Source organism: Lithobates pipiens, unplaced genomic scaffold (genome assembly GCF_037356315.1).
Source record: "Lithobates pipiens isolate NorthernLeopardFrog02 unplaced genomic scaffold, aLitPip1_a1.2 Scaffold_24, whole genome shotgun sequence".
In the NCBI taxonomy this organism is placed as follows: domain Eukaryota; kingdom Metazoa; phylum Chordata; class Amphibia; order Anura; family Ranidae; genus Lithobates; species Lithobates pipiens.
The window spans coordinates 10,545,307-10,568,834 of NW_027507786.1; the positions used below are offsets into that span (position 1 = coordinate 10,545,307).

General features: G+C 44.6%; 1 protein-coding gene across 1 annotated transcript in view; it reads right to left on the minus strand.

Moving 5' to 3' along the window:
• BTBD10 (BTB domain containing 10) overlaps positions 1 to 23,528 on the minus strand; it is a gene marked incomplete in the record, with an annotated part of 137,246 nt that overhangs the window by 6,060 nt on the left and 107,658 nt on the right. Inside the window, 6 exon segments of the mRNA XM_077453602.1 lie at positions 5,438 to 5,540; positions 8,902 to 9,187; positions 19,180 to 19,376; positions 22,367 to 22,462; positions 22,464 to 22,504; positions 22,506 to 22,557. Coding sequence (XP_077309728.1) covers positions 5,438 to 5,540; positions 8,902 to 9,187; positions 19,180 to 19,376; positions 22,367 to 22,462; positions 22,464 to 22,504; positions 22,506 to 22,557 — 775 coding nt within the window.

Below are 23,528 nucleotides of genomic sequence, written 5' to 3' on the forward strand. Positions count from 1 at the left end.
AAAGTATGTACAAGTACACAGTACATACGGCTTTCCTAGGAGATATGCAGAGTCACGTGGTCTATTGGAACTTTCATCTGTAGACCAACAGGGTAGAGGAAGGGATGAGGCAATTGGATGGGTGGCTGAGTAGAAGTGACAGACTGGAATCTTTGCAACTCCAACAAAAAAATAAAATAATATCACTTTATTCAAAATAAGTAGCACACTTACATTGAAGTTAGCATAAAACAGCAGGGATAGGGAACACCTGAGACCAAGCAGCTGTGATCAGTGTGACGCGTTTTCAGGGACTTCGCCCTCTTTTTCAAATGCACCTAAAAATAAACACGTCATGCACACCCCCTCTCCCGACATCCACCAGGCATTTTGACAGCTGTCATCCTCGTGAGCAACTGAGAAAGCCGCTGCTAATAGCCATACCTTGAGCTGGCTGGCTCCCCGTCATCCTCAGTCTCTGCTCAGTGATGCCTACAGCCTCACACTGATCACAGCTGCTTGGTCTCAGGTGTTCCATTATCCATGCAACTTCAATGCAAGTCTGCTGCTTATTTTAATTAAGTGATTTTTATTTGATACTGACCTCAGCTCCTGCTGTTTTCTCCTACATTGATCCTGAGCAGAGCTGTGTGCATCGATTGATGCAGTGTGGCTTAGCTCCACCCCACAATTTCATTCACAGCAGCAGGAGCCAGGAGCAAATGGCTTCCACTGCTGCCTCTGTGAGCAGAGAGCCGCTGCAGATGGGCAAAATGCTGGATGGAGACAGGACTCCAGTTAGGTTTAAAGAAGGGTGAGAGGGTGTTACAAACACTGGGACAATTTTTTTACCCTAAAAAAAATAAAAAAAAAGGTATAAAAAAATAAAAAAAAGTCCCACTTTGTAGCTGCTGGCTTAATTTCTGGAGGAGCCTGGAGCTCCTCTTTAAAAGTGGCTTTAAATACTATAGCTGCTGACTTAATGTAAGGACACTTACCTGTCCCAGGATCCAGTAACGTCCTCACCGGAGCCAATTCTTCTATCGGCTTTGGGTTCAGGCGCCACCATCACTAGTAAGGGAAAAAGGAAGTGAAGACATGCAGCTTCACAGCCAGTTTCCTACTGCACATGCGCGAGTCGTGCTGTGCCTAGTGAATGGCCCCTGGGGAGGAGGGGGGGGGGGTAGAGGAGGGGCCAAACTCCTGGCTCAGATCGTTGTGGCGATTTGAGCCAGAAGTTGGAGTGCATACCTGTCAAAACCAGGTACCCCCACCCCCTCCCCAAAAAGTGCCAAATGTGGCACTGGAGAAGAGGAGGGGTGGTGCAAGCATACCCTTTTGGGTGAAGTTCCGCTTTAAGTAAAAAGAGGGGGGAAAAAAATCACTGTGATGCATTTTATCCACACATTGCAACACCCGTGTTATGCATGTTTTAAACCCTTACATATACCCAGTGAAGTGTGACTGGACTCAGGTAATACAGATGAAACAAACATCATACATTCACACACACACATACATATGCTATATATGTTTATCTGCAGTCTTCTTTTCTTCTTTGCTCTGTTAAAGTCTAGAACTTATACTGCTTGAATGAGATTTCAGAAAACGGGGGGGGGGGGGGGGGGGGGGGGAGGGGGTTCGGGAACTGAAATTGCACTCTGCAGAGCTTAGTGAGGAGAGCTCTGAAAGCTGAATGGAGGGAAGGAACACACCTCCCTTCACACGTCAACTGTCACCTTTTTTATCTCTTGGTGTCAGGAAAACCATTCATGCTGAGGAATGAAGCAGCAGAAAGAAATGACACGTAGTGCTCCAGATTGAGGAAAGTACATACTATAGAGGGATATGCTATGTTCATATTTCATGTCTGAGACTTACAACCACTTTAATAGAAGCTTATTGGTGTGAATGAACCCTATAAATTTTACGGACACGCACAACTTGGGCTAATTAGACTTAAGGCCCATCTACCAGTACTTCTCAGAATGTGGAAGGATACTGTTGCACCAGGAGGGGATAATATACAAACTCCAAGCAGATGGCGATCCGGATCAGAAAGCCATAACTCTAATGTAGAACACCGCAGTGCTAATCAGTAAACCATGTTTGTTACCCAGTTAAAAAAAAAAAAATTGGATTGGGAGTATCTTTGTGTTTTTTCAGCCTGACTAATTACATTACCCCGGGTTCCTGCTGTACGGAAGAAGTCTCCAGCGATACGGCAGTTCCTTGCAGCAAGGACAGTGCGTGTATACCAGGCATTGGACAATAAAGAGAAGCAGAATCTATATTGATTAGCATATCACTGCAGCAATAAGAGATGCTGGCATCAGCAGTCAGGGAACAGAGCTCAGTGACTCAGGAATGAAGTGTCTCCAGCACAGCTAAGTGCTCAGACCTAGACAAACACTATATTACACACACACTTTTTTTTTTATAATATTATATATATATATATATATATATATATATATATATATATATATAAATACACACACATACATATATATGTGTGTATATATGTATTTTACACACACACACACACACACCTCACACACACACACACCTCACACAAAGCTGCACCACCGCATTCTGAGCCATTCTACAAAAATATAATTTTTCTTCAGATGCACCACAACGTACTTGAGTGAAACAGCAGTTTATGACGCAGCAGCATAACAACAAAATAAAAAAAAATAAAAAATAAAAAACAGGATGGTGAACTGCCGGAAATAACTACAGAATGATGATTGCAGCAAAAAGGTCTCAGAAGGGTTTCTAAACATAAATGTAGGTTGTTTCGCCTGCCGCAGAATGAAAAACATGATGATAAATAACCAGGTGCTGAGAAGCTGTCAGAGCCTTCCATTAGTTCTTAGTTTTGATGAAAATACACCAATATTAGAAAATACTTGTATTTTATCTACTACATGGAAATGTACAATAAAAAGGGTGAACCGGGTAAACTGCCATCTACACAAATGAAATGCATACAGAATATGCAAAGTGTTACCAGACAGTGGCTCAGTTTTTCTGTCCATTCAGACTAGAGAATTACAATGCTCCGCCTCACAGCACAGACCTGTCTAGCTGGAGACTAATTTTCTCTGCTGCAGTTAATATTTACAGAGCTTGTCCCCCAGCTGGTGATTGGACAGTGAAAGGAGAAGCCTTATCGGCACATGAGCACTACAGAACTGACTGGCTCCTTGTGCTGCTTCTCAGTCACTTCCAATGTACCACTGAAACTTATAAGAAGGTATGATAAGGCCCTTGCCATTTACCTTCTTGCAAACATAATTCCTCTGCGTATCTCTTCGCTTGACAGTACTTTGTGAAATGGTTTGCCTTCCCTGACTACTCGGATGAACCATGGCCAACTGCCATTCCCAACTACCAAGCTGAATCATGGCCAAACACCATTCACAAACTACTAAGCTGAACCATGGCCAACCGCCATTCCCAAACTACTAAAGCTGAACCATGGCCAACCGCCATTCCCAAACTACTAAACCTGAACCATGGCCAACTGCCATTCCAGACTACTAAGCTGAACCATGGCCAACCGCCATTCCCAAACTACTAAACCTGAACCATGGCCAACTGCCATTCCAGACTACTAAGCTGAACCATGGCCAACCGCCATTCCCAAACTACCAAGCTGAATCATGGTCAAACAACATTCACAAACTACTAAGCTGAACCATGGCCAACTGCCATTCCCAAACTATTAAGCTGAACCATGGCCAAGCACCATTTCAAACTACTAATGCCGTGTACACACCACCGGACTTTCCGGCAGACTAGGTCCCAGCGGGATCAGTCCTTCAGACAATCAGATCGTGTGTGGGCTAGTCCGACTGCTTAAAAAAAAAAAAAAAAAAAAAATCCAACAGACCTAGAAATAGAACGTTTCAAATCTATCCGACGGACTAAAAATTGGGAAAACAGTTTGTGTGCTAGTCCAATACACCAAATATGACGCAAGGGCAGCTATAGGCTACTGGCTATTGAACTTCCTTGTTTAGTCCCGTTTACGTCATCACGTTCAAAATGAACGGACTTTCGAACGGACTTAGTCCAGTTGTGTGTGGCCAAGTCCACTCGTTCAGAAAGTCCATCGGACCTCTGCCGAAAGTCCGTCGTGAAGACCGTCGGACCTAGTCTGTCGAAAAGTCCGGTCCGGCCGTACACGGCATAAGCTGAACCATGGCCAACCGCCATTCCCAAACTACTAAGCTGAACCATGGCCAAACGCCAATTCCCAAACTACTAAGCTGAACCATGGCCAAGCGCCATTCCCAAACTACTAAGCTGAACCATAGCCAACCACCATTCCCAAACTACTAAGCTGAACCATGGCCAACAGCCATTCCAAAACTACTTGGCTAAACTATACCCAACCACCACTCCCGACTACTTGGCTAAACTATGGCCGAACAAGAACTCCCGACTACTTGGCTAAATCATGGCCTATTGTCAGGCCTGAATACTCGACTAAACCATGGCCAACTGAGTACTTGGCTAAACCACTGCCAACTGCCATTTCCTCTGTCCAATGAGAACATTTCAGGCAATTAGGACACTGTTTTTGGACAGAGGGCAAGAGGGGCTTAGCCTGGGAGTCAGGACCCTGGTAACCAAGGAAAACAAAATTAGAAACGCACAAGGTTTCTGTCAAGTTAGGGCAACAGCAGACACAGTGGAGTATGCTATATAGCCAAAATATGTAGGCACGACCAACACAACTTTTATGGACAAATGTATGTGAACACCCCCTCTAGATGACTTCAGGTGTTTCCAGTGAAGGGTATAGTTAGTGCTATAGCATACAAAGACATTTTAAACAATTGCTCTCTTCCAAACCTGCGGTAAGTTTTGCGTTTCAGCATGACTGTACCTCTAGGTACAAAGCCAGAACCAAAAGGACATGGGATAACGGTTTTGGTGTGGAGGAAATTGAGCCCCAACCTCAATCCCACAGAACAAAGCCAGTTGTGAGCCAGGTCTTCTCATCAGTACCTGACCTCACATGGGCACAAATTCCCATAGACAACCTCCAAAATTCCATGGAAAGTCTTCCCAGAAAAGCAGAGGCTGTTATGTGCCAAGATGCAATGGTTTTTGAAAGGGATATCGAACAAGCTCATAAAGCGGCAATGGTCAGGGGCCAACAAAACAATTGGTCATATAGTATACCTGCATGTAGGCAGGACTTAAACTTTTAAAATGAACTGCTCCTACTGAAACAAAAATGCACACATGAAGGTATTTTGAAAGTCAAAACGACGGACAGTTTAGTGACGTAAAAATGCAGACATTGAGAAAGTGACAGACTCAGCAGGAGTGTTATAGAGTGACAGATGAATGGAAAGAGATCCAGTCAGAGGTGGGATAATTAGAGTGCTGGAAAATAAACGACAACAGACCAGGCTGCTAAGGCCAAACATCTCACCAGGATCGCCCGGAACACAGTGGAGCCGATTCCTTCTGCCACTTCAAACTCTCCTTTGTCATTGGGACGAGTGAAATTATGTTCTCTGCCGGATCCAAACATCCTGAACAACGAGAGCAGCAGATTTCAACCAGTGTGAAGGACACGCAGGGGACACAACGCACAGAGACTAAGCGCTCATCTCATGGATAAATAAAAGTAAAGGAGTGAAACCATTTGTAAAAACTGAACCCTTCGCCCATTTTAATGCCATCTTGTCAGAGAAAAATAATCCAAATAACAGTTCCCGGCAAGAGAAGAGGTCTTATACTCACCTCAAAGAGGAACACACTGGGGCGTCAGACTAAGCATAGCAGGTAAAATTTGAATGGATTAAAAGTCAGTTGGCAGCTTACATAGATAGCGAGCAAGTAGGCATATCTGTATATCTGGTGCAAATTTATAAGGGTGTCACCAAGTTCATCTGGAGAAGGTCCAGAGATGGTTGGGTTTCTGATGCAGGTGTGCCCGCCCACGAGCCCCAAGCCTCTCAGAAACCTTCTCCAGATAACGTTGGGACACCCTTATACATCTGCCCCAGATATACCTACTTGCTCGCTATCTGGGGCAGATGCAAAAATGTGTCCCAATGTTATCTGGGGGAAGTCCTGATCGACTTGGGGCTCCTGGGCAGGAATGTCCGCTTCAGGAGCCCCAAGCCTCTTGGAACCTTCTCCAGATGAGTATGGGGACACCATTATACTTCTGCTCCAGATATACAGATATGCCTACTTGGTCGCTATCTATGCAAGTTGCCAACTGACTTTTAATAAATCCATTCGGTTTTACGGGCTACACTTAGTCCGGCGCCCTGGAGGTTCCTTTTTGTTTTTCCACATGGTCATTTCTTCACTCCATGGCAGTGATGGTGAACCTCGACACCCCAGATGTTTTGAAACTACATTTCCCATGATGCTCCACTACACTGCAGAGTGCTTGAGCATCATCGGAAATGTAGTTCCAAAACATCTGGGGTGCCAAGGTTCACCATCACTGCTCTATGGGGGACCTGCCACTGATGTTGCATAGTTATGCATACTCCTTTATATAGACTTTATATTCATGGACTTTGTTTAGTAGCCATTAGTGCATACCCATCTTTCCAGCACTACGCATTTTATTCCTTATACTCACATCACCCACGTCCTGCGTTGTACGTCCCCCGAGTCGGTTTCTTTGGCATTTGACACTTCCTGGAGTGTCAGAAGCCTGCGTTCCTGCCACATACACCAGAACACACGGGGCTGCTGAAGATTTGACGTTTAAGAGCTCTACTATTGCAGCACACTGTTATTTGGACTGTTTTTAACTCTTAATGGGGCAACATTAAACTTAAACGTCCTATGTTAAGTGCATATACTACAAGATGCCCATATTATACCTCTGCAAGTCAAAAGGCCCTCCTCTTTGGTTCTGAGACCTTCTGTCTACTTTGTATACACCCTTGCCCAAGTAAATTTCCTAAATGGCCAATAGGAGCAAACAGGGGTATGGTAGTTAGTGAGGTTAGTCCTGAAGTCAGGCCCCTAATAATCACAACTAGTCTTAGAGGAGCACAGAGGAGGGATTTCTGTCTCTTAAGGAAATATTAGGCATTTAGTGGCCTCCAGGCTTGCTATCCGTTTATAATAGCTACCAGGTTTGCTTTAAAGAAAGCACTATCAAGTTGCCTATTCTGGGTCTGTTAAAAGCCCCCTGGCCCAATACTCAACTCTCCCAGAGTTTCCCACTACCCTTCCCCTACCTCAGGCAATGCAAAATACTGGGTATTTCTGGGTATAGTGAGCACATATGAACTCCTGCCATGTACTGCTTAAGGTAGTCTCGCTGTGGCATAGTGCACAGCTTTTAGTGCGACGCCATCATTAAGTTCACATTATCCGGTCTCTTTTTCCCCCAGCAGCTGCCTGCTCTCTAGGCTATGGACATTCCTGGAAAGGCGTATATGGCACAATAGTGGTGTGTGTACACCAGTAAAATGAGTATAGCAAAAAGTCCATAAGTCCAATTAGAACATACGGGGAGACTGCTTGCTGGCCTCAGACACTTGATGCAGCACCTCTATAGAGAGTGAAGTAGCTCTAGGTGAGTAAAAAAGGAGAGCACCATCTAAGTGTAGCATTGGAGCGAAAGGAAAAATTGGCAACTCACATAATACAGTTAAATACACTGGCTCTTCAGAAAGACTGGGGCCTCTGGTGGAAGTCCTCAGCACAGCAGGGCATCTGGATCCAGACAAACACAATAGGTAGGCTGGTGAAGTCATCAAGGCCGGCCAGTCTAAGTGTACTATATACAAACAATGGTGGGTGCATATAGAGTGACAATGTGCGTTGCCAAGCTATAACAACCCACCATTGTATGCATAGACTACACTTAGTCTGGCGCTACCTGGTGTATCTTCTTGGCCCTACAGGTGGCTCCACCAGCCTACCCATTGTGTGTCTGAATCCAGGGTGCCCTGCTGTACTGAGGACTTCCATCAGGGGGCCCAATTTTTCTGATGAGCCAGTGTTTTTAACTGTATTATGCGAGTTCCCAATTGTCCTTTCACTCCAGTGAATAGGTTTATATGCTACACTCAGATTGCGCCCCTGCTCTCTCCTTATCTGTTCACCTAGAGCAGGGGTCTCGAACTGGCCCTCCAGCTGTTGTGAAACTACAAGTCCCATGAGGTTGACAGTTACAAGCATGACTCCCTCAAGCAGAGGATAGGACTTTTAGTTCTGCAACAGCTGGAGGGCCACCAGTTTGAGACCCCTGACCTAGAGCTACTTCAGTCTGTATAGAGGTTCTGCATCAAGTTTCTGAGGCCAGCAAGAAGTCGCCCGGATGTACTACTTATGGACTTTATGCCAATTGTCGTTTCACTCCAATAAATACATTTTAATGCTACATTTAGATCCCGCCCTTGGTCTCTCCTCATCTATGAATGCGCCTCGGAGAGGTGAAATGCTCCCCAAGCTCCTCTCCCCTCCAACTACCAGTTCCTAAAACAAGTGAGGCTGCCATCAGCCTTACTGGCTCAGAATGTACAACATCCCACTCAGTCTAATTTCTGCTGTGGGATAATTTCTGGTAGCTAAACCAGGATTGTTTTAAAAAAAACATTAGGTGGTTATTGCATTGGATACAAAATTTTATTTTTAATTTTTTTTAAAGGTTTCATAAATTTAATACGTTTTAATACATTTTGTTAAAATGTAAAGTATTATAAAATTTCTTTATAAATTACCGTAGATTTTTTATTTAAATTTAATACATTTTAAAATAAAAAATCTACCCGGCATTTCCCTTAAGGTTTTTAAAATCTTTACGGAATCCCTCTTTAGGGTCATTGTCGTAATACAGGAAGACTGCCAAACGCAGACGATACAAAATGACCCAACAAGACAGCAACAGACATAAAATAAGGGTATACAAACCTGCCCAACATCGTGTTTGGCTGCGCCGTGAAAATAGCCGGATCGACAACAAATCTGGTGTTGTCGACTATGAGCGTGACCCTCTCGGAGGTGCGTATGTTCCGAGCACCTTCTTTTACCGTATCGTAAACAAACACCATCTCCCCAGCGGTCTTACAGATCCCATCTGAACTGGACTGGCTACTGTTGCGGCTACTCATTCCGACACTACTACTGGAACCGTTCGGTGAGGTTTTCTGAGGGCGGGGACTGCTCGGCCGGGAGGAACAATATTCCTTCTCTCGATCTAGAAAAGAAAATTTAGTGTCGGTTTCAATGCACGGTCACTGGAAGGTGTGGAGTGTCAAGTGACAGCCCTAGGGAGACACTGCAGGTTATCAGGTACTGTCTAAAAAGAATCATAAACCAAGAGAAACAAAAACTTTCCAACCGCACATTTCTACTTCCTTAGAGAACGGAAAAGGGCTCTCCACAGGGTCCGTTAGGATTTCCCTAATCAATTTACTGCTCCACAAATGGTTTTGTCTTTATAGTACATAGAAGATTTCATACTACCAGAACTGGAAAAATGCAATGCCTAGGATATATCAATTACAGCGACCCAGACGCTACACAAAAGGCAACCTAAAAAAAAGAAGAGCTTGCATACTTTTCTTTCCTAGTATCCATTCTGACGCTGCTTCATTGCTGGGAAATGGCCCCCCAAAGTCCTAAGGGAAACCGATGGCTACCAAGAGCGTCAATCTCCTGGGTCCCATGCAGCTCTCAGTGGTTCCTTATGTAGCAATCTATAGGTCAGCAGGAAGGGGGAAGTGAGAGCGGTGTGGGGCACTCAGAAGATTGAACTTACTTCAGGAGGACCATTCAAGTCACAGGTAGGCCTTTTCTTGCAAACTATTACATCAAATAGGTTACCTAAACAGCCAAAACCGAAATAAATATGAAGCAACCTTACCTGTCAAATGAAGGGTTAAGTATTATTATTATTATTATTGTTATAACACAAGATTTATATAGCGTCAACAGTTTGTTCAGAGCTTTACAGTCTAAAAGGGAGACAGTACAGTTACAATACAATAAAAAAAATACAAGAGGGTTAAGAGGGCCCTGCTCATAAGAGCTTACAATCTAATAGGATAGGGCAAGTGCCACAAAAGGTTATAACTGAGGGGATGTACTGATGGAGGAGTTAAAAGTTCAGATTTTAGGTGGAAGTATGATAGGCTTCCCTGAAGAGATGAGTTTTCAGGGATCGTCTAAAGGCAGCCAGACAGGTTAAGACAGAGTTCCAGAGGATGGGAGAAGCTCTAGAGAAGTCGTGGAGATAAACATGGGAAGAAGAGACGAGAGCTAGAAAGCAGGAGGTCCTGGGGAGGAGCAGAGAAGACGGTTTTTAGTGATATTTGGAGACAAGATTGGTGATGTAACTCGGGGGCAGAGTTGTAAATGGCTTTGCAAGTTGTTGTTCGTAGTTTGAAAGTAATTTGCCGGGCAAGCGGAGGGATTGGCAGACACTGAGTGGCTGGAAAAGTAGATTAAGATGCCGCAATTCCGGTTTTGGAGACAGCTGATCAAATGGTAAAGGGCCTCTGCGATTGTCCCTTTATCACAATCTGTGATCAGTTGTGTCCAAAAGGAGTTGCACACGTGGAAGCATGTCCACGGACGTCCTCCCAGAACTGGCAAGCCGCATTGTAGCCGTCTTTTGGCTATAGAGCAGTCGGGAAGAAGCAAATAAGGGGGCTCCTTGACTGCATAGGCCATTTTCTTGAAAAATGTCAACTTGGCCTTTAACGCAACTACAGACTTCGGCCTCGTGCACAAAAAAAAAAAAACAGCTTAAAACACGCGACTAATGCAGTGTTTTGCAAATGCGTTTTAGTGCATCAAGCATTTGGATGTTCATTCATTCCATTGGCCAAAATATTAATTCATTCTGGCCATTGAAATGAATGTTCAAGAGCTGAATGTGCCTAAATGCATTTGCAAAAACACGGCTTTAGCCGTTTTTAAGCTGCTTTTCTACAGGCAAATTTAGGCGCGTCAAGCGCTTTTTTCCTGCTCAAACACTCCTCTCCTGAACACAAGTGATGACTTTTTTTTTTTTTTTGGCCTCTTCTAAACACCTTTATGTGCATGGCCACATATAGAGGGGCATTTAGAGGCTGAAAAAGTCCAGTGTCCACAAGGCCTTATTCTCAAGGAAAAACACTTTTAAAGCCATTAATCACCTACAGAAGACCGCGCCATCGATGAAATTCCATGCAGGCAGCTGTAATAACAGATTCTTCCCTTCCTCTCTCTGCACAAAGTGACTCAATTCTTATCGATTGCAGATATTTCCACCTTCTTAAATCGGATTGCTGGAGGGGTCATCTCAGGACTCCGTGCCAAGATTGAGGTAATGGCCGTATTGCCGGTAAATCATTTCCAAGGCTTCTCTAACATGACCAGCAAATAATGAATAGCGTAATATATCAAAAATGTGAGAAAAGAACAAACGGCTTTTATGATAATCGGCTCCTCGCAGTCCTGGGCAAAGCCTAAATGTTCCTGGTGAGCCACACATTCTATTATAGTGCGTCTGATTAATCTTTTGTTAACAGATAAACATGAACCACAGGCCTTGAAAAAAGCTATAAAAAAGGTATGGAGAAGAAGAAATCCGTGCGTCGGGGTGGGCCCCGGGCTGACAGGATGGCCCTAGTCAGAACATCACTTGCTGCTTCTGGGCCATTTCTAAATTCCTGATGGACCTTTAAATATGAGGTGCATCTAAAAAGCTTGGGGGAATGGTATCAGAAAAACAAAACAGAAGATACAAATTATCTATATTGGCCTTCAAAATAATCGGCATCCTTCACAACACTTTTGGCAACATTAGTAAAGCTTCTGGACACTGTCCTTTAGTAATCAATTGCAGAACCGATGTCACGTATTCTTGGATCCCTTTATGGAAGATGCCATCGTTGGTAAAGGCGATCAATATTGTGTTGGTCTTGGACTCCTTTTTTTTGGGTCGTGGGGAAGACCGTGAACGCCATTCCATGGATTGCCATTTGGATTCTGGATAGAATCGGTAGCACCAGGTCTCATCTCCAGTGACAATGGTTGGCAGAAAGGATGGATCCTGGTCACACATTGTAATGAAATCTCCAGAGGTTTCCATCAGTTTTGCCTTCTGTTCGTCTGTCAGCTTGTACAGCACAAACCGGGAACAGATTATCTTCCTCTTCCCCAAATCTCTGTGGACGAAGGCACTTGCTAATGTCCTTGCTAATGCCCAATTCCTCCACCATCAATCGTAGAGTCAAGTCGCCAATCTCGTGCCAGCATTTGTCGCGCTCACTCGATCATGTCTGGGGTTCTTGGCAACGGCTGACCTGAACTTGGCGTTTCCTTCCCGTCACTAAAAAAGCGTCTTAAAAACATTTTCTGCTCACGGCTTCTGCCCCATACGATTGCACCAACATTTCATGTGTTGCCATTTTCCCCAATTTGTAGCAGAACTTGATGTTCACTCGTTGCTCCATTGCACGGTGACCCTACCTCCCACACTGACTACATTCCACTGCCCACAGTGGGTTTACCCCAATGTTCACGTGTACTCCACGCTAGGTGGTGCTTCTTGGCGTGTTCCTGGATAGCCATGTGAATGTGCGCTCCACCTGGCCCATGCTGCTGTTGAGGCATCGGACCACTTACCAAATTTTTTTTTTAGACACATCTTGCATACTTTCAGGCTTCTATCATCTCATGGAGATGTAGGAAAAAATGCCCTAACATACTCACCCCTGCCATGCAGTAGAGCACAGGATGGCAGTACCATGCATGTGCTGTGCTCACCACCAGGTAGGTGTCTCAAATAAAACACCTGAGTTTCAGATTTTGTGGAGGATGGATAGATCTTACCGTTCTCATCTATGGCTTGTTCACATTAGCGGTGCCCTCAGAAGAGCGATTCGCTTACGAAACGCTCTTTAAAGATCGACTGACAGGCGGCGGGGATACAATACAATGACAGCTTTAACCCTTTGATCCCCGCAAGTGCCCGTGGTTGGGGGAGCCCTATTCACTTGATGGAGTATAGCTGAACACGCAGAGGAAATCTGCAGAGGACAGAGAAAGTGGTGCATGTCCCACTTCTGACTTGTTCAGCTGTGTATGTAATCTGAGCTCCTACTATTGAAGTCTGCTAACAAAAAAGAGTAGTACAAAAAATAAAAAAAATAAAAAAGTATAATTACTTACAAAAATAGTACAACACATTACTACATATCACAATTGTACATAAAAGGGAAAAAACAAAAACAAAAAACAAAACACATTGTGGAGAGGTACCAATGGAGCATTATCTCCAAAAAATAGGAACCCCCCCCCCCATAGCTCCAAACAGGGAGATTAGAGTAGGGGGAAAGCATGTCATACAATAAACAAAAGTTATATAGTATGATAAAAATCAATACATCTTTATTTAAACATGAAATCTTTTTTTTTTTTACAACGGATACAGTATCTACAATGGGTACAGTACCTACAATAAAAAGAAAATAATTTACGAAATAGTACATATTACAATTGTACATAAAAAATAAAAAAATAAATAAAAAACACATTATGGAGAGGTGCAAGCCACAGATGAAGAAAGGAGAGGGAAAAAATGCCACCACCACGTTTAAAAAAGTAATAAAAAATTAAAATAAATCCATTATTCGGTATTTTTGGGTCACAGTATATGTCTGGTCTATGTCCATATGCGTCCCCCCCCCCCCCCCCCCCCAATGGGAGATGGAAAAAACAATCTGGGAGGACAGATATGCACATAAACCCGACATATACTCTCACCTAAAAACAGCGACTATATTTATTGGAATTTTTAGATTACTTTTTTAAATGTGGTGGTGGCAGCGGCATTTCCCCCCCCCCCCCTTCTCCTTTCTTCATCTGTGCCTTGGTACCTCTCCACAATGTTTTTTTTATGTACAATTGTATTATGTACCATTTCGTAATTCCTTTCTCTTTATTGTAGATACTGTATCCATTGTATCTTGATATAAAGAGCTTGTGTATCCTGAAGAAGCACTGGATCTATACGAAACACGTTGGCCCACTAGGGCTCTACTTCTACATTTTGTGCATTTCTATCATGTCGATACGGACCAATTATTAACAAACTAAAAAAAAGATTTCATGTACAAATAAAGATGTATTGATTTTATCATACTAGATCACTAATCTCGCCGTTTGAAGATGTGAGGGGTGGGGGGGGGGGGGGTGGGGTTTTCCTATATTTTGGAGATAACACTCCACACCCCTCTTCTGGTCAGTCCCATAACACAAACATTCAACAAGCTGAAAATTCAGCACAGGTGATGCTTCCTTCACAAACACTGATGAGCATGCCCTAACCAGCCCGATCCTCACCCGAGAGTCGCTCTGGGCTGTCAGATCGGGGACAGGGGCAATATAAAGATCAGGACAAATGACTATTAGAGGAGCAGAACACACAGCAAGTTAATGGTAGAAGAGACCGTTACATCCTCGTTGCAATGCTACGTGATATTGGTGATGTAAACTGGTAAAAAATGATGCAGTTACCATGGTGACAGCACAGCCATACAAACAGCAATACATAAACGGGGTATTCTTAACAGTGCAGTAACCCGCAGCAAACACATACAAGGTTTATTCTGATTAGTCGGGACAATGACGTTCGGATTAATACAAAGTTATTGCACTTCGAACTTTAGCTTCAATGCATGTATAACTAAAAAAGGCAAATCTTTTTTTTCAGTTTTGGACAGTGGAGCGGGATTAGACCCCCTGTCAGGTGTTTATTGCTGTCTGTGCTCCCCCATTAAAAAGGAGATTCACCCTGTTTACCATAATAATTTAAAGGGACAGTAATGGCGTGTACACACGGCCAGACTTTGAAAGCAAAATATCCGACGGAACGAATCCATTGGACAATTCGATCGTATGTGTGGGCTTCATCGGACCTTTGCTGTCGAAAAATCAGACAGACTTTAGATTTAGAACATGTTTCAAATCTTTCCAACGGACTCGAGTCCGGGCGAAAAATACCGTTTGTCTGTATGCTAGTCCGGACGAACAAAAACTGACACTAGGGCAGCTATTGGCTACTGGCTATGAACTTCCTTATTCTAGTCCAGTCGTACGTCATCACGTTCGAATCCGTCGGACTTTGGTGTGATTGTGTGCAGACAAATCCGATTTGATGGAAGTCCGCCGAAAAATCTAGTTGTGTGTACGCGGCATAAAAAGAAAACCTCAAAATTTTGGGTTGCCCCTAGAAAAGTAATGAGATGGGAAATCATCCAATGGGGACACTAGTTCTAGTGACAAGGGGGTCCCTAAGGAATTCCCTTAATTTTCAGGGATTTCCTTTTACTTCCAGTTTGGCTATGGGACAGGAAGTGAAGGGAAATCTCCACAATGGGACACAGACACAGGGGGGCTGGGAACCTCACAGGGGTTATAACCCTCCCTCACTCTAGCCAAAATGAAAAACAAAAAATCCCCTATAGTTCTGCTTTAAATAAATAAAGCCAACAACTGATACTACTGGTAGATTGGAAGAATGATGCTGTATTATGGAACAATAGATGCAACCTTCTAAACTCATTGAAATAATTGACTGCAACAAGCTACTTCAATGCAGCCAGAAACCTTTGACTTCCCTTCATATGGGGCGTACTACAGTACACACCCGTGTACTACAGTGTACACCCGTGTGAGGGCCGTGTTTGCCCATACAGGTGTTCCATGCATCCCGAAGCAGGTAGTCCATTTCCTGACAATTAAGTGACACCGGTACAGCCGCTGCTTCAAATTAGACATCCGTGAGGGTGTATAGTCCCCAGCATGCACAGTCTACATTCAGGGCTGTGCATCCGCATAGATGTCAAATTGTGAGCCGCTGCTGCATCCTAACTTAAAGGCATGGAACTGCCTGCACGGGGGACACACAAACCCCTGTACATACCTGGGTGGGCAAAAACGGCACACGCACGGGTGTACCCTGCAGACTGTCTATGTGATCGAAGCCTTCATCTGTGCATCCATTGTCAAATTTATGGCTTAGGGGTTCAGAACTGCTTTAGTAAAGCGCTGTGTGCGTCCGCACCAGCCACATAACGTTCCCGAGAAGCAACTACTTCTTCTGTGAACGCCTACCTACTTGTTTATGGGCTCCCCCCGAGCCTCCAACAGTCAGACATATGGAGGACATGTGGAAGAATTAACGATCGGAGCCATTCCTCCTCCACAGCATGGTGCGGCTGACAATGGTGGGGGCGGCACCGGCACTAAATGACTTCATTTCTGGTTAGGGAGATCGGCCAATATTCGCAGAAATCCCCGATTCAGGAGCTCAGATGCTAAAAGCTAAATAATTATTCAGTTATAAACTTGCTAAGACATTACTAGACTATTATCTTGGTACAGTAGATCTACTTGTCTTATTTGTACCCAAGGGGAACTTAAATGGGTGTAGCAAAAATTAACAAGCCCAGACCCACCTAGATCTAGTGATGCAGTGCTCAACACCCATCTTGGTCTGGCTCCATTTATCCCACTCCACCAAACCTTACCCTACCCTCACCTCAACTCGCCCTACCTCACCCCGCCCTACCCTCACCCCAACTCGCCCTACCCTACCCTCGCCCCAACTCGCCCTACCCTACCCCAACTCACCCCACCCCACTCCTTCAGCTCTCCTCCTCCTTCCATCTTTTTAGCACTTATATAGTGTTCTGTCCCATCTAAATGTAGTTGTATGTTCTATTCAGGTTGCTATTATTCTGCTGTATGCTGTCATCTAGTGGTGGTTTAGAGTCCAAAAAAAAATATTAATTCTTCCACATGAATAAGACTGTTAGTAGTAAGGAGACCACAACCAAGTTTTTTTTTTTTTTACATAAAAGGCTTGTCACTTTTCTAACATTGCACTGGGGTTATGTTTTGTAGCCACTATAGACAAACACGGATTAGAAGAGTCCTCACTTTAAGCAAAAACTTTGCATAGTAAATAAATCAAAGCAGTGTTATGTCGAAATGTAATATGTACATGTTACAAGATGTGTAGCACACAAACCATTACATATCATCTGTATTTACATATTATTAAGGTAGAACTAAACCCTCCTCTCCTTTATAGCAATGGAAGCGGCCATCTTAGCCTCTGTTTGATCTGCAGTTGCCATGGTGCTGCCGTGTGATCAGTTAAAATACTGGCCATTCGATGGGTTGCCAGTTTGGTTGACAGAATCTTTGGGAGTCATTCAAGACATGCCTTGAACAAATCCGTTTTGGGAAACTGTTAAAATGATGGTTTTAGTTCCGCTTTAACCCTTTTGCTGCCAAAATCCCTTTTGTGCACGTTTAAAAGCAGTAGTAAAGTCTCTGACAAAATAAAATAATAAAAGTGTAAGTTCCGCTTTAAGGACTCCTCACCCCCTTACATGCCACATTTGGCATGCAATTTTTTTTTTGGGCATGGAGTTAACCAGAGCTTCACAGGTTGTCACTGGAGTCCTCTTCCCCTCTTCCATGATGACATCACGGAGCTGGTGGATGTTAGAGAACTTGCGCTCCTCCACCTTCTGTTTGAGGATAACCCACAGATGATCAATAGGGTTTAGGTCTGGAGACATGCTTGGCCAGTCCATCACCTTTACCCTCAGCTTCTTTAGCAAGGCAGTGGTCATCTTGGAGGTGTGTTTGGGGTGGTTATCATGTTGGAATACTGCCCTGCGGTTCAGTCTCTGAAGGGAGGGGATCATGCTCTGTTTCAGTATGTCACAGTACATGTTGGCATTCATGGTTCCCTCAATGATCTGTAGCCCCCCCAGTGCCGGCAGCACTCATGCAGCCCCAGACCATGACACTCCCACCACCATGCTTGACTGTAGGCAAGACACACTTGTCTTTGTACTCCTCACCTGGTTGCCCCCACACACGCCTGTCACCATCTGACACCAAATACATTTATCTTGGTCTCATCAGACCACAGGACATGGTTCCAGCATCATCTTTAGAGGAGGCTTCCTTCTGGGACGACAGCCATGCAGACCAATTTGATGCAGTGCACGGCGTATGGTCTGAGCACTGACAGGCTGACCCCCCCACCCCTACAGCCTCTGCAGCAATGCTGGCAGCACTCATATGTCCATTTCCCAAAGACAACCTCTGGATATGATGCTGAGCACGTGACCTCAACTTCTTTGGTCGACCATGGAGAAGCCTGTTCTGAGGGGAACCTGTCCTGTTATACCGCTGTATGGAATTGGCCACCGTGCTGCAGCTCAGTTTCAGGGTCTTGGCAATCTTCTTATAGCCTAGGCCATCTTTATGTAGAGCAACCATTATTTTTTTCAGATCCTCAGAGTGTTCTTTGCCATGAGGTGCCATGTTGAACTTCCAGTGACCAGTATGAAAGAGTGAGAGCGATAACACCAAATTTAACACCCCTGCACCCCATTTACACCTGAGACCTTGTAACACTAAGGAGTCACATGACACTGGGGAGGGAGAATGGCTAATTGGGCCCGATTTGGACATTTTCTCTTAGGGGTGTACTCCCTTTTGTTGCAAGCGGTTTAGACATTAATGGCTGTGTGTTGAGTTATTTTGAGGGGACGGGAAATTTACACTGTTATACAAGCTGTACACTCACTACTTTATATATATATATATATATATATATACACACATATACACACACACACACAATATATACACAATCCCGGTAGCTGTGTGTAAAACCACCCGCTGACAGGTCTGTAAGACGCACAGACCTGGCAGAGAAAGGGTTAAAGTGGAAATAAACCCATCGATTTAATTTTTTTTTTTTTTAAAGAAACAGTTACATTCCCGGCATGGTAACAGTCACATTTGCTTCTACTCTCAACCACGCAACCATCAACTTGCTGGAGTCAATGATCACATGTGCAGCACCATGGCAATTGCAAATCAAACAGATGCTGAAGCCCCATACACACCATTAGATTTTCTGTAGAATTTGGTCTTCAGCTTTACCAAATTCTTGTAATGCAAGGCCCTGCCTGATTGCATACAAATTGAAATGCTTTTTACGTGTGTAGGGGGTTTTAGATGGCAGCTTTCTTGCCTGAAAAGCATAGGAGGGGTTAGTCCCATTTTGGGGGGAGGGGGGAATAAAAAATGATTCTGCAGAGCACATTTTCTGGCAGCTTTTCTGGGTGTTAAGTGAAACATTTTTTTAACACACTAACGTACCGCTCTGATGCTGCCGCGTGGGCGAGGTAACATTTCGGATGCACGGGGTGAGCTGGCTCTCTCCTCTCTCGTGGGACGAATCCCGAGACCGGTCACTCGATCGCCGTCTGTCGCGTGATCGCTCGTGACCGCCGCTGGCACCATGGAGACTCATCTTTGTGTGGCTGCTTCCAGATCTTGCACCACGCGATGGAGTGCTGGGAAATGGAGAAGAGACGATTATTGATGATGACAGGTGAAGTAAATGTAACGATTACAGGATTTATATGCAAGCATTTTCCCAGCCAGTAAAAGGCCAGATATGAAATGGGACATCTAATGGAAACCCAGTACATACAGGAAGGCATGGGAAAGAGACCTATAGGGGAGGTGGTGGTGCTGCACACCCCAATGGTTATAAAATGGGAAAGTTCCCCTAGGGGGTTTTTATTTTTTTTTTTAGCAGCAGAGTAAATAACTAGATAATATGTATAGAAATAGTAGGTTTATTAAAATGTACAAAGAATACTGTATCTTTTGTACAATTTAACAAACATAATATGTATAGAAAACGTATCTATTTACTCTGCTGCTAAAAAAAAAAAAACCCCCATGGAGAAAATTTCAATTTGTAATCCTTATGCTGCTAGTATTAGTAAATAGAAGGAAGGTAGAGAATATTTATTCTTTTTATATGTTTGATTTTTTTTTTTCACATTTTAATGTCTTCCTGGCTTCTGGCCTGAGCCATAATGATGTCATACATCCCAGGAGGGGGCTCAGTCAGCCAAGCACACCCTCCAGTCTGCGGAGCTAAGACCACCGCCTGAGCTAAGGGCAGATAGATCCCAGGAAGTAAATGCTACATGAACCATTTGCCCTTATTCAAGATGGTTGCAGTTAGAAATGCTGGGGGGGGGGGTTTATAGTAGGGTTGGGTAGTAGTCGGTTTTCTAATTGATTTCTCAACAAAAAGCATGGAGACATGGATGGGAAAAAATATATAACAACAACCAACCACAACAGCCGCCAACTACCACCACCCAACAACAAACACACGCTTGCAATGCCCCCCCCCCCCCACCATAATACAAGGTTTAAATGCTTGTTTAGTCTAGGGGAAAGAGAATTAAAAAGTGTTAGTAAACCCAGGACTCTGCATTCACTATATCTGGTCTCCCACAGCACACAGAAATGCAATTATTTTAGTAAATATAAACTGCTAAATACCTTTTCTCATCGGCAGTATATAGCAGTCTTGCACCTTCTATAAGTGCCCAATTGGCCCTGTGCTGATCACATGCACCTTCCCAAGAAAGCCTATTGCATTAGGGTGTGCACCCCAAAGCTCAAAACACACACGCCTTTCTCTGCAGCCTCAACTGCACGGGGCAGTGAATGAATAGGAAGTGCTCTATGTTTGAGCGGCTTACTGTTCATTCACAAACTGAAGCATAGTAGACAGTTTATATTGTGCTGCAGTTATGAACAGTGTGCGTGTGCGTGCGTGTGAGTGCGAGGGGGTGTGAGTGCGTGTGGGGGGGGTGTGTGTGTGTGAGTGTGGGGGGGTGTGTGTGTGTGTGAGTGTGTGGGGGGGTGTGTGTGTGTGAGTGTGGGGGGGTGTGTGTGTGTGAGTGTGGGGGGGTGTGTGTGTGTGAGTGTGTGTGAGTGTGGGGGTGTGTGTGTGTGGGGGGGTGTGAGTGTGGGGGGGTGTGAGTGTGGGGGGGTGTGAGTGTGGGGGGGTGTGAGTGTGGGGGGGTGTGAGTGTGGGGGGGTGTGAGTGTGGGGGGTGTGAGTGTGGGGGGGTGTGAGTGAGTGTGGGGGGGGGGGGGTGTGTGTGTGCGCGTGGGTGTGTGGGCGCGAGTGTGGGCACGAGTGCGGGCGCGAGCGGTTGTGTGTGCGTTTACTGTGTTCATTTAGGCCCTGTTCACACCTGAGCAATTTTCTGCTGGAAGCTTATAGCACTAAAAAAACTCTCAACAAGCTAAATCCCATTAATTTCAATGGCCGCTGTTCCCATCTGAGCATTCCGTCACCTGACGCAAAATGCCTGACACTCAAACAAAACACACGAGTTTCTTTTTGGCAGATTGCACGTGTTTTTGGCCCCATAGACTTTGATAGAAATGCCTGCTTGAGCAGAAAAACGCTTGTAAAATGCTCAAACTGCAGCTCTCCACCCCCAATTTCCTCTCCCCCGGTGCTTTCTACTGGCTAAACAAAGTGCCTGAAGCTGTAAAATGCTTGTAATACACATCTAAAATGCTTTAAGAAAAAAAAAAAAAATAATAATAAAAAAGCTTCTAAAGACTCAAAAAATAAAAAAGCGCCAGAAAAATGGCAAGAAATCGATATGCTCAGGTGTGAATTGTGTAAGAATTAAGGGTCATTTAAATGGTGCCTCAGAAAAGGAAGGGGCTGGTGAATAGCATATTGACTACCGCCTTCCCTTACTCTCCTGAAACCTTTCCAGCAGCAGTTGAGAGGCGGGGAGGGGAGAAGAAGAGGGAAGCAAGAAGCACTGTAGGTGTGGGGGGGGGGGGGGGGGGAGCGTTACCATATGCAGTGCGAACGCCTATGTTCTGTACTATCAGGAGCGGATTGGGGACAGTGCAAGGAGGGGAGGATCAGAGAAGACAGGATCAAACAGCATTTTTATTCAATGCAGCGGATTAACCCCTTAGTTTTCACAGCGAGTATAAGAAGCACGCTTTACTGCATATATACAGACTGATTTTACTGCTGTGGATTTAGTAACACTTTAAAGAAGAACTGCGGCCTGCTCACATAATGCTGCAGAAATCTCTCTCCACCGAGTCCAGCTGCCGCCATTTTAACTGTTGGCAGCTAAAGCTGCTGCTTGTTCACTTCCTGGATTTACACAGACACCTCCAGCTCTGCAGCTCTCATTGGCTCCCCTCATGACTCACCCCCTCATGACTCACCCCCGACCCCTCCCCCCTCCCTTCCTGGCAAACTCTCAGGAAAGTGTGAGAGAGAGAGAGAGCGCTGTACATGTCATAAGCCTAGGCTAATGACCAGACAAGAAACAGGAAGTGGGCTGTATAAGGGATTTACTGGCAGAAAAAAAATGTTTTACTATCCAAAGTTAAAACAACAACAAGAGCAGAAGATTTAACAGACGGAAAGTTAAAAAAAAAAAAAAAAATGTATTGAAGGTCCGCTTTAAAAGTAATAAAATACCTACCTTACTCCTCGCTTCAGAAGGCTCCTTCCAGCGCTGGGATTGGTCCTCCTCATTCTGCCCTGTAATCTGCGGCCAGCTCCGGTGGGACTCCAGCCTCTTGTGTACATTACAGGGCGATTGTTCTTGTACTGTAGGTCCATAAAGGAGAGGTCCCGCCCACAGGCCGGGGCTTTGAGCGGAGGAGGAGAGTGCTGTAATAGGGTGCAGGGTAAGTGATATAGCCTCTTCATCTCTTCCCTACACATAATGAGCATTTAAACCTTGCAGTTTTTTTTTTTTTGTTTGTTTTTTTGTTTTGTTTTTTAACGTGGTTTACTACCCCTTTAATTGCAACATGGCACGCTGTGTGTTCAGGTCATCCCACAATACAGGTCCCTAAACTGGTTGTAAAAAGGTGTTTTTTTTTCCCTCTACATTAAGGTAGAACATCTTTTAGGGCACTTTCATTTTCAGCGCCCGGGCATCGGCAGTAAAGCTCCACTGTTTTTAGCAGGGCTTTACCATCGTTTTTTGCAGCGCTTTTAAACCCTATCGGCCGAAAAAGAGTTAAAACCGCCCACAAAAGCGCTGCTTTGCCAGCGGTTCGGCGGTGCTGCCCATTGATTTGAATGGGCAGGGGCGCTTCAGGAACGGTGTATTCACCGCTACTATTGCGCTGCAAAGAAGTTGCTCGCAGGACTTTTATTTTTTTGTTTTTTTAACATCCTGCCAGCGCAACGCTCCAATGTGAAAGCACTCGTTCTCACACGGATTGCAGCTGAGGCTTTTTTCAGGCGATTTACAGGCACTATTTTTAGCTCTAAAGCGACTGAAAAACGCCTCTAGTGTGAAAGAGGTCTTAAAATAACAACAGCTCCCCCACAGCACCCCCTACATACTTGCCAAAATCCAAAAAGTTGTGCTCATCTGCAGCAGCTCTTCTCCCCATCCACCCCGCTCTCACAGGATTGGCTGCTTTTGCTGTCAGTCAATACCTGCGAGCATAGAGCGCGGCCGAGTCAGCCAATCAGGCTGTGTGTGTGTGTGTGTGAATAGATGTAGGAGCATTGGCAGGGAATCCGAGATGAGGAGGATCCGGGTTGCTCTGTGCAAAACTATTACACAGAGCAAGTAATGCTGACCATACACATATAGATTTTCACCAGACAATGATCAGAAGAAC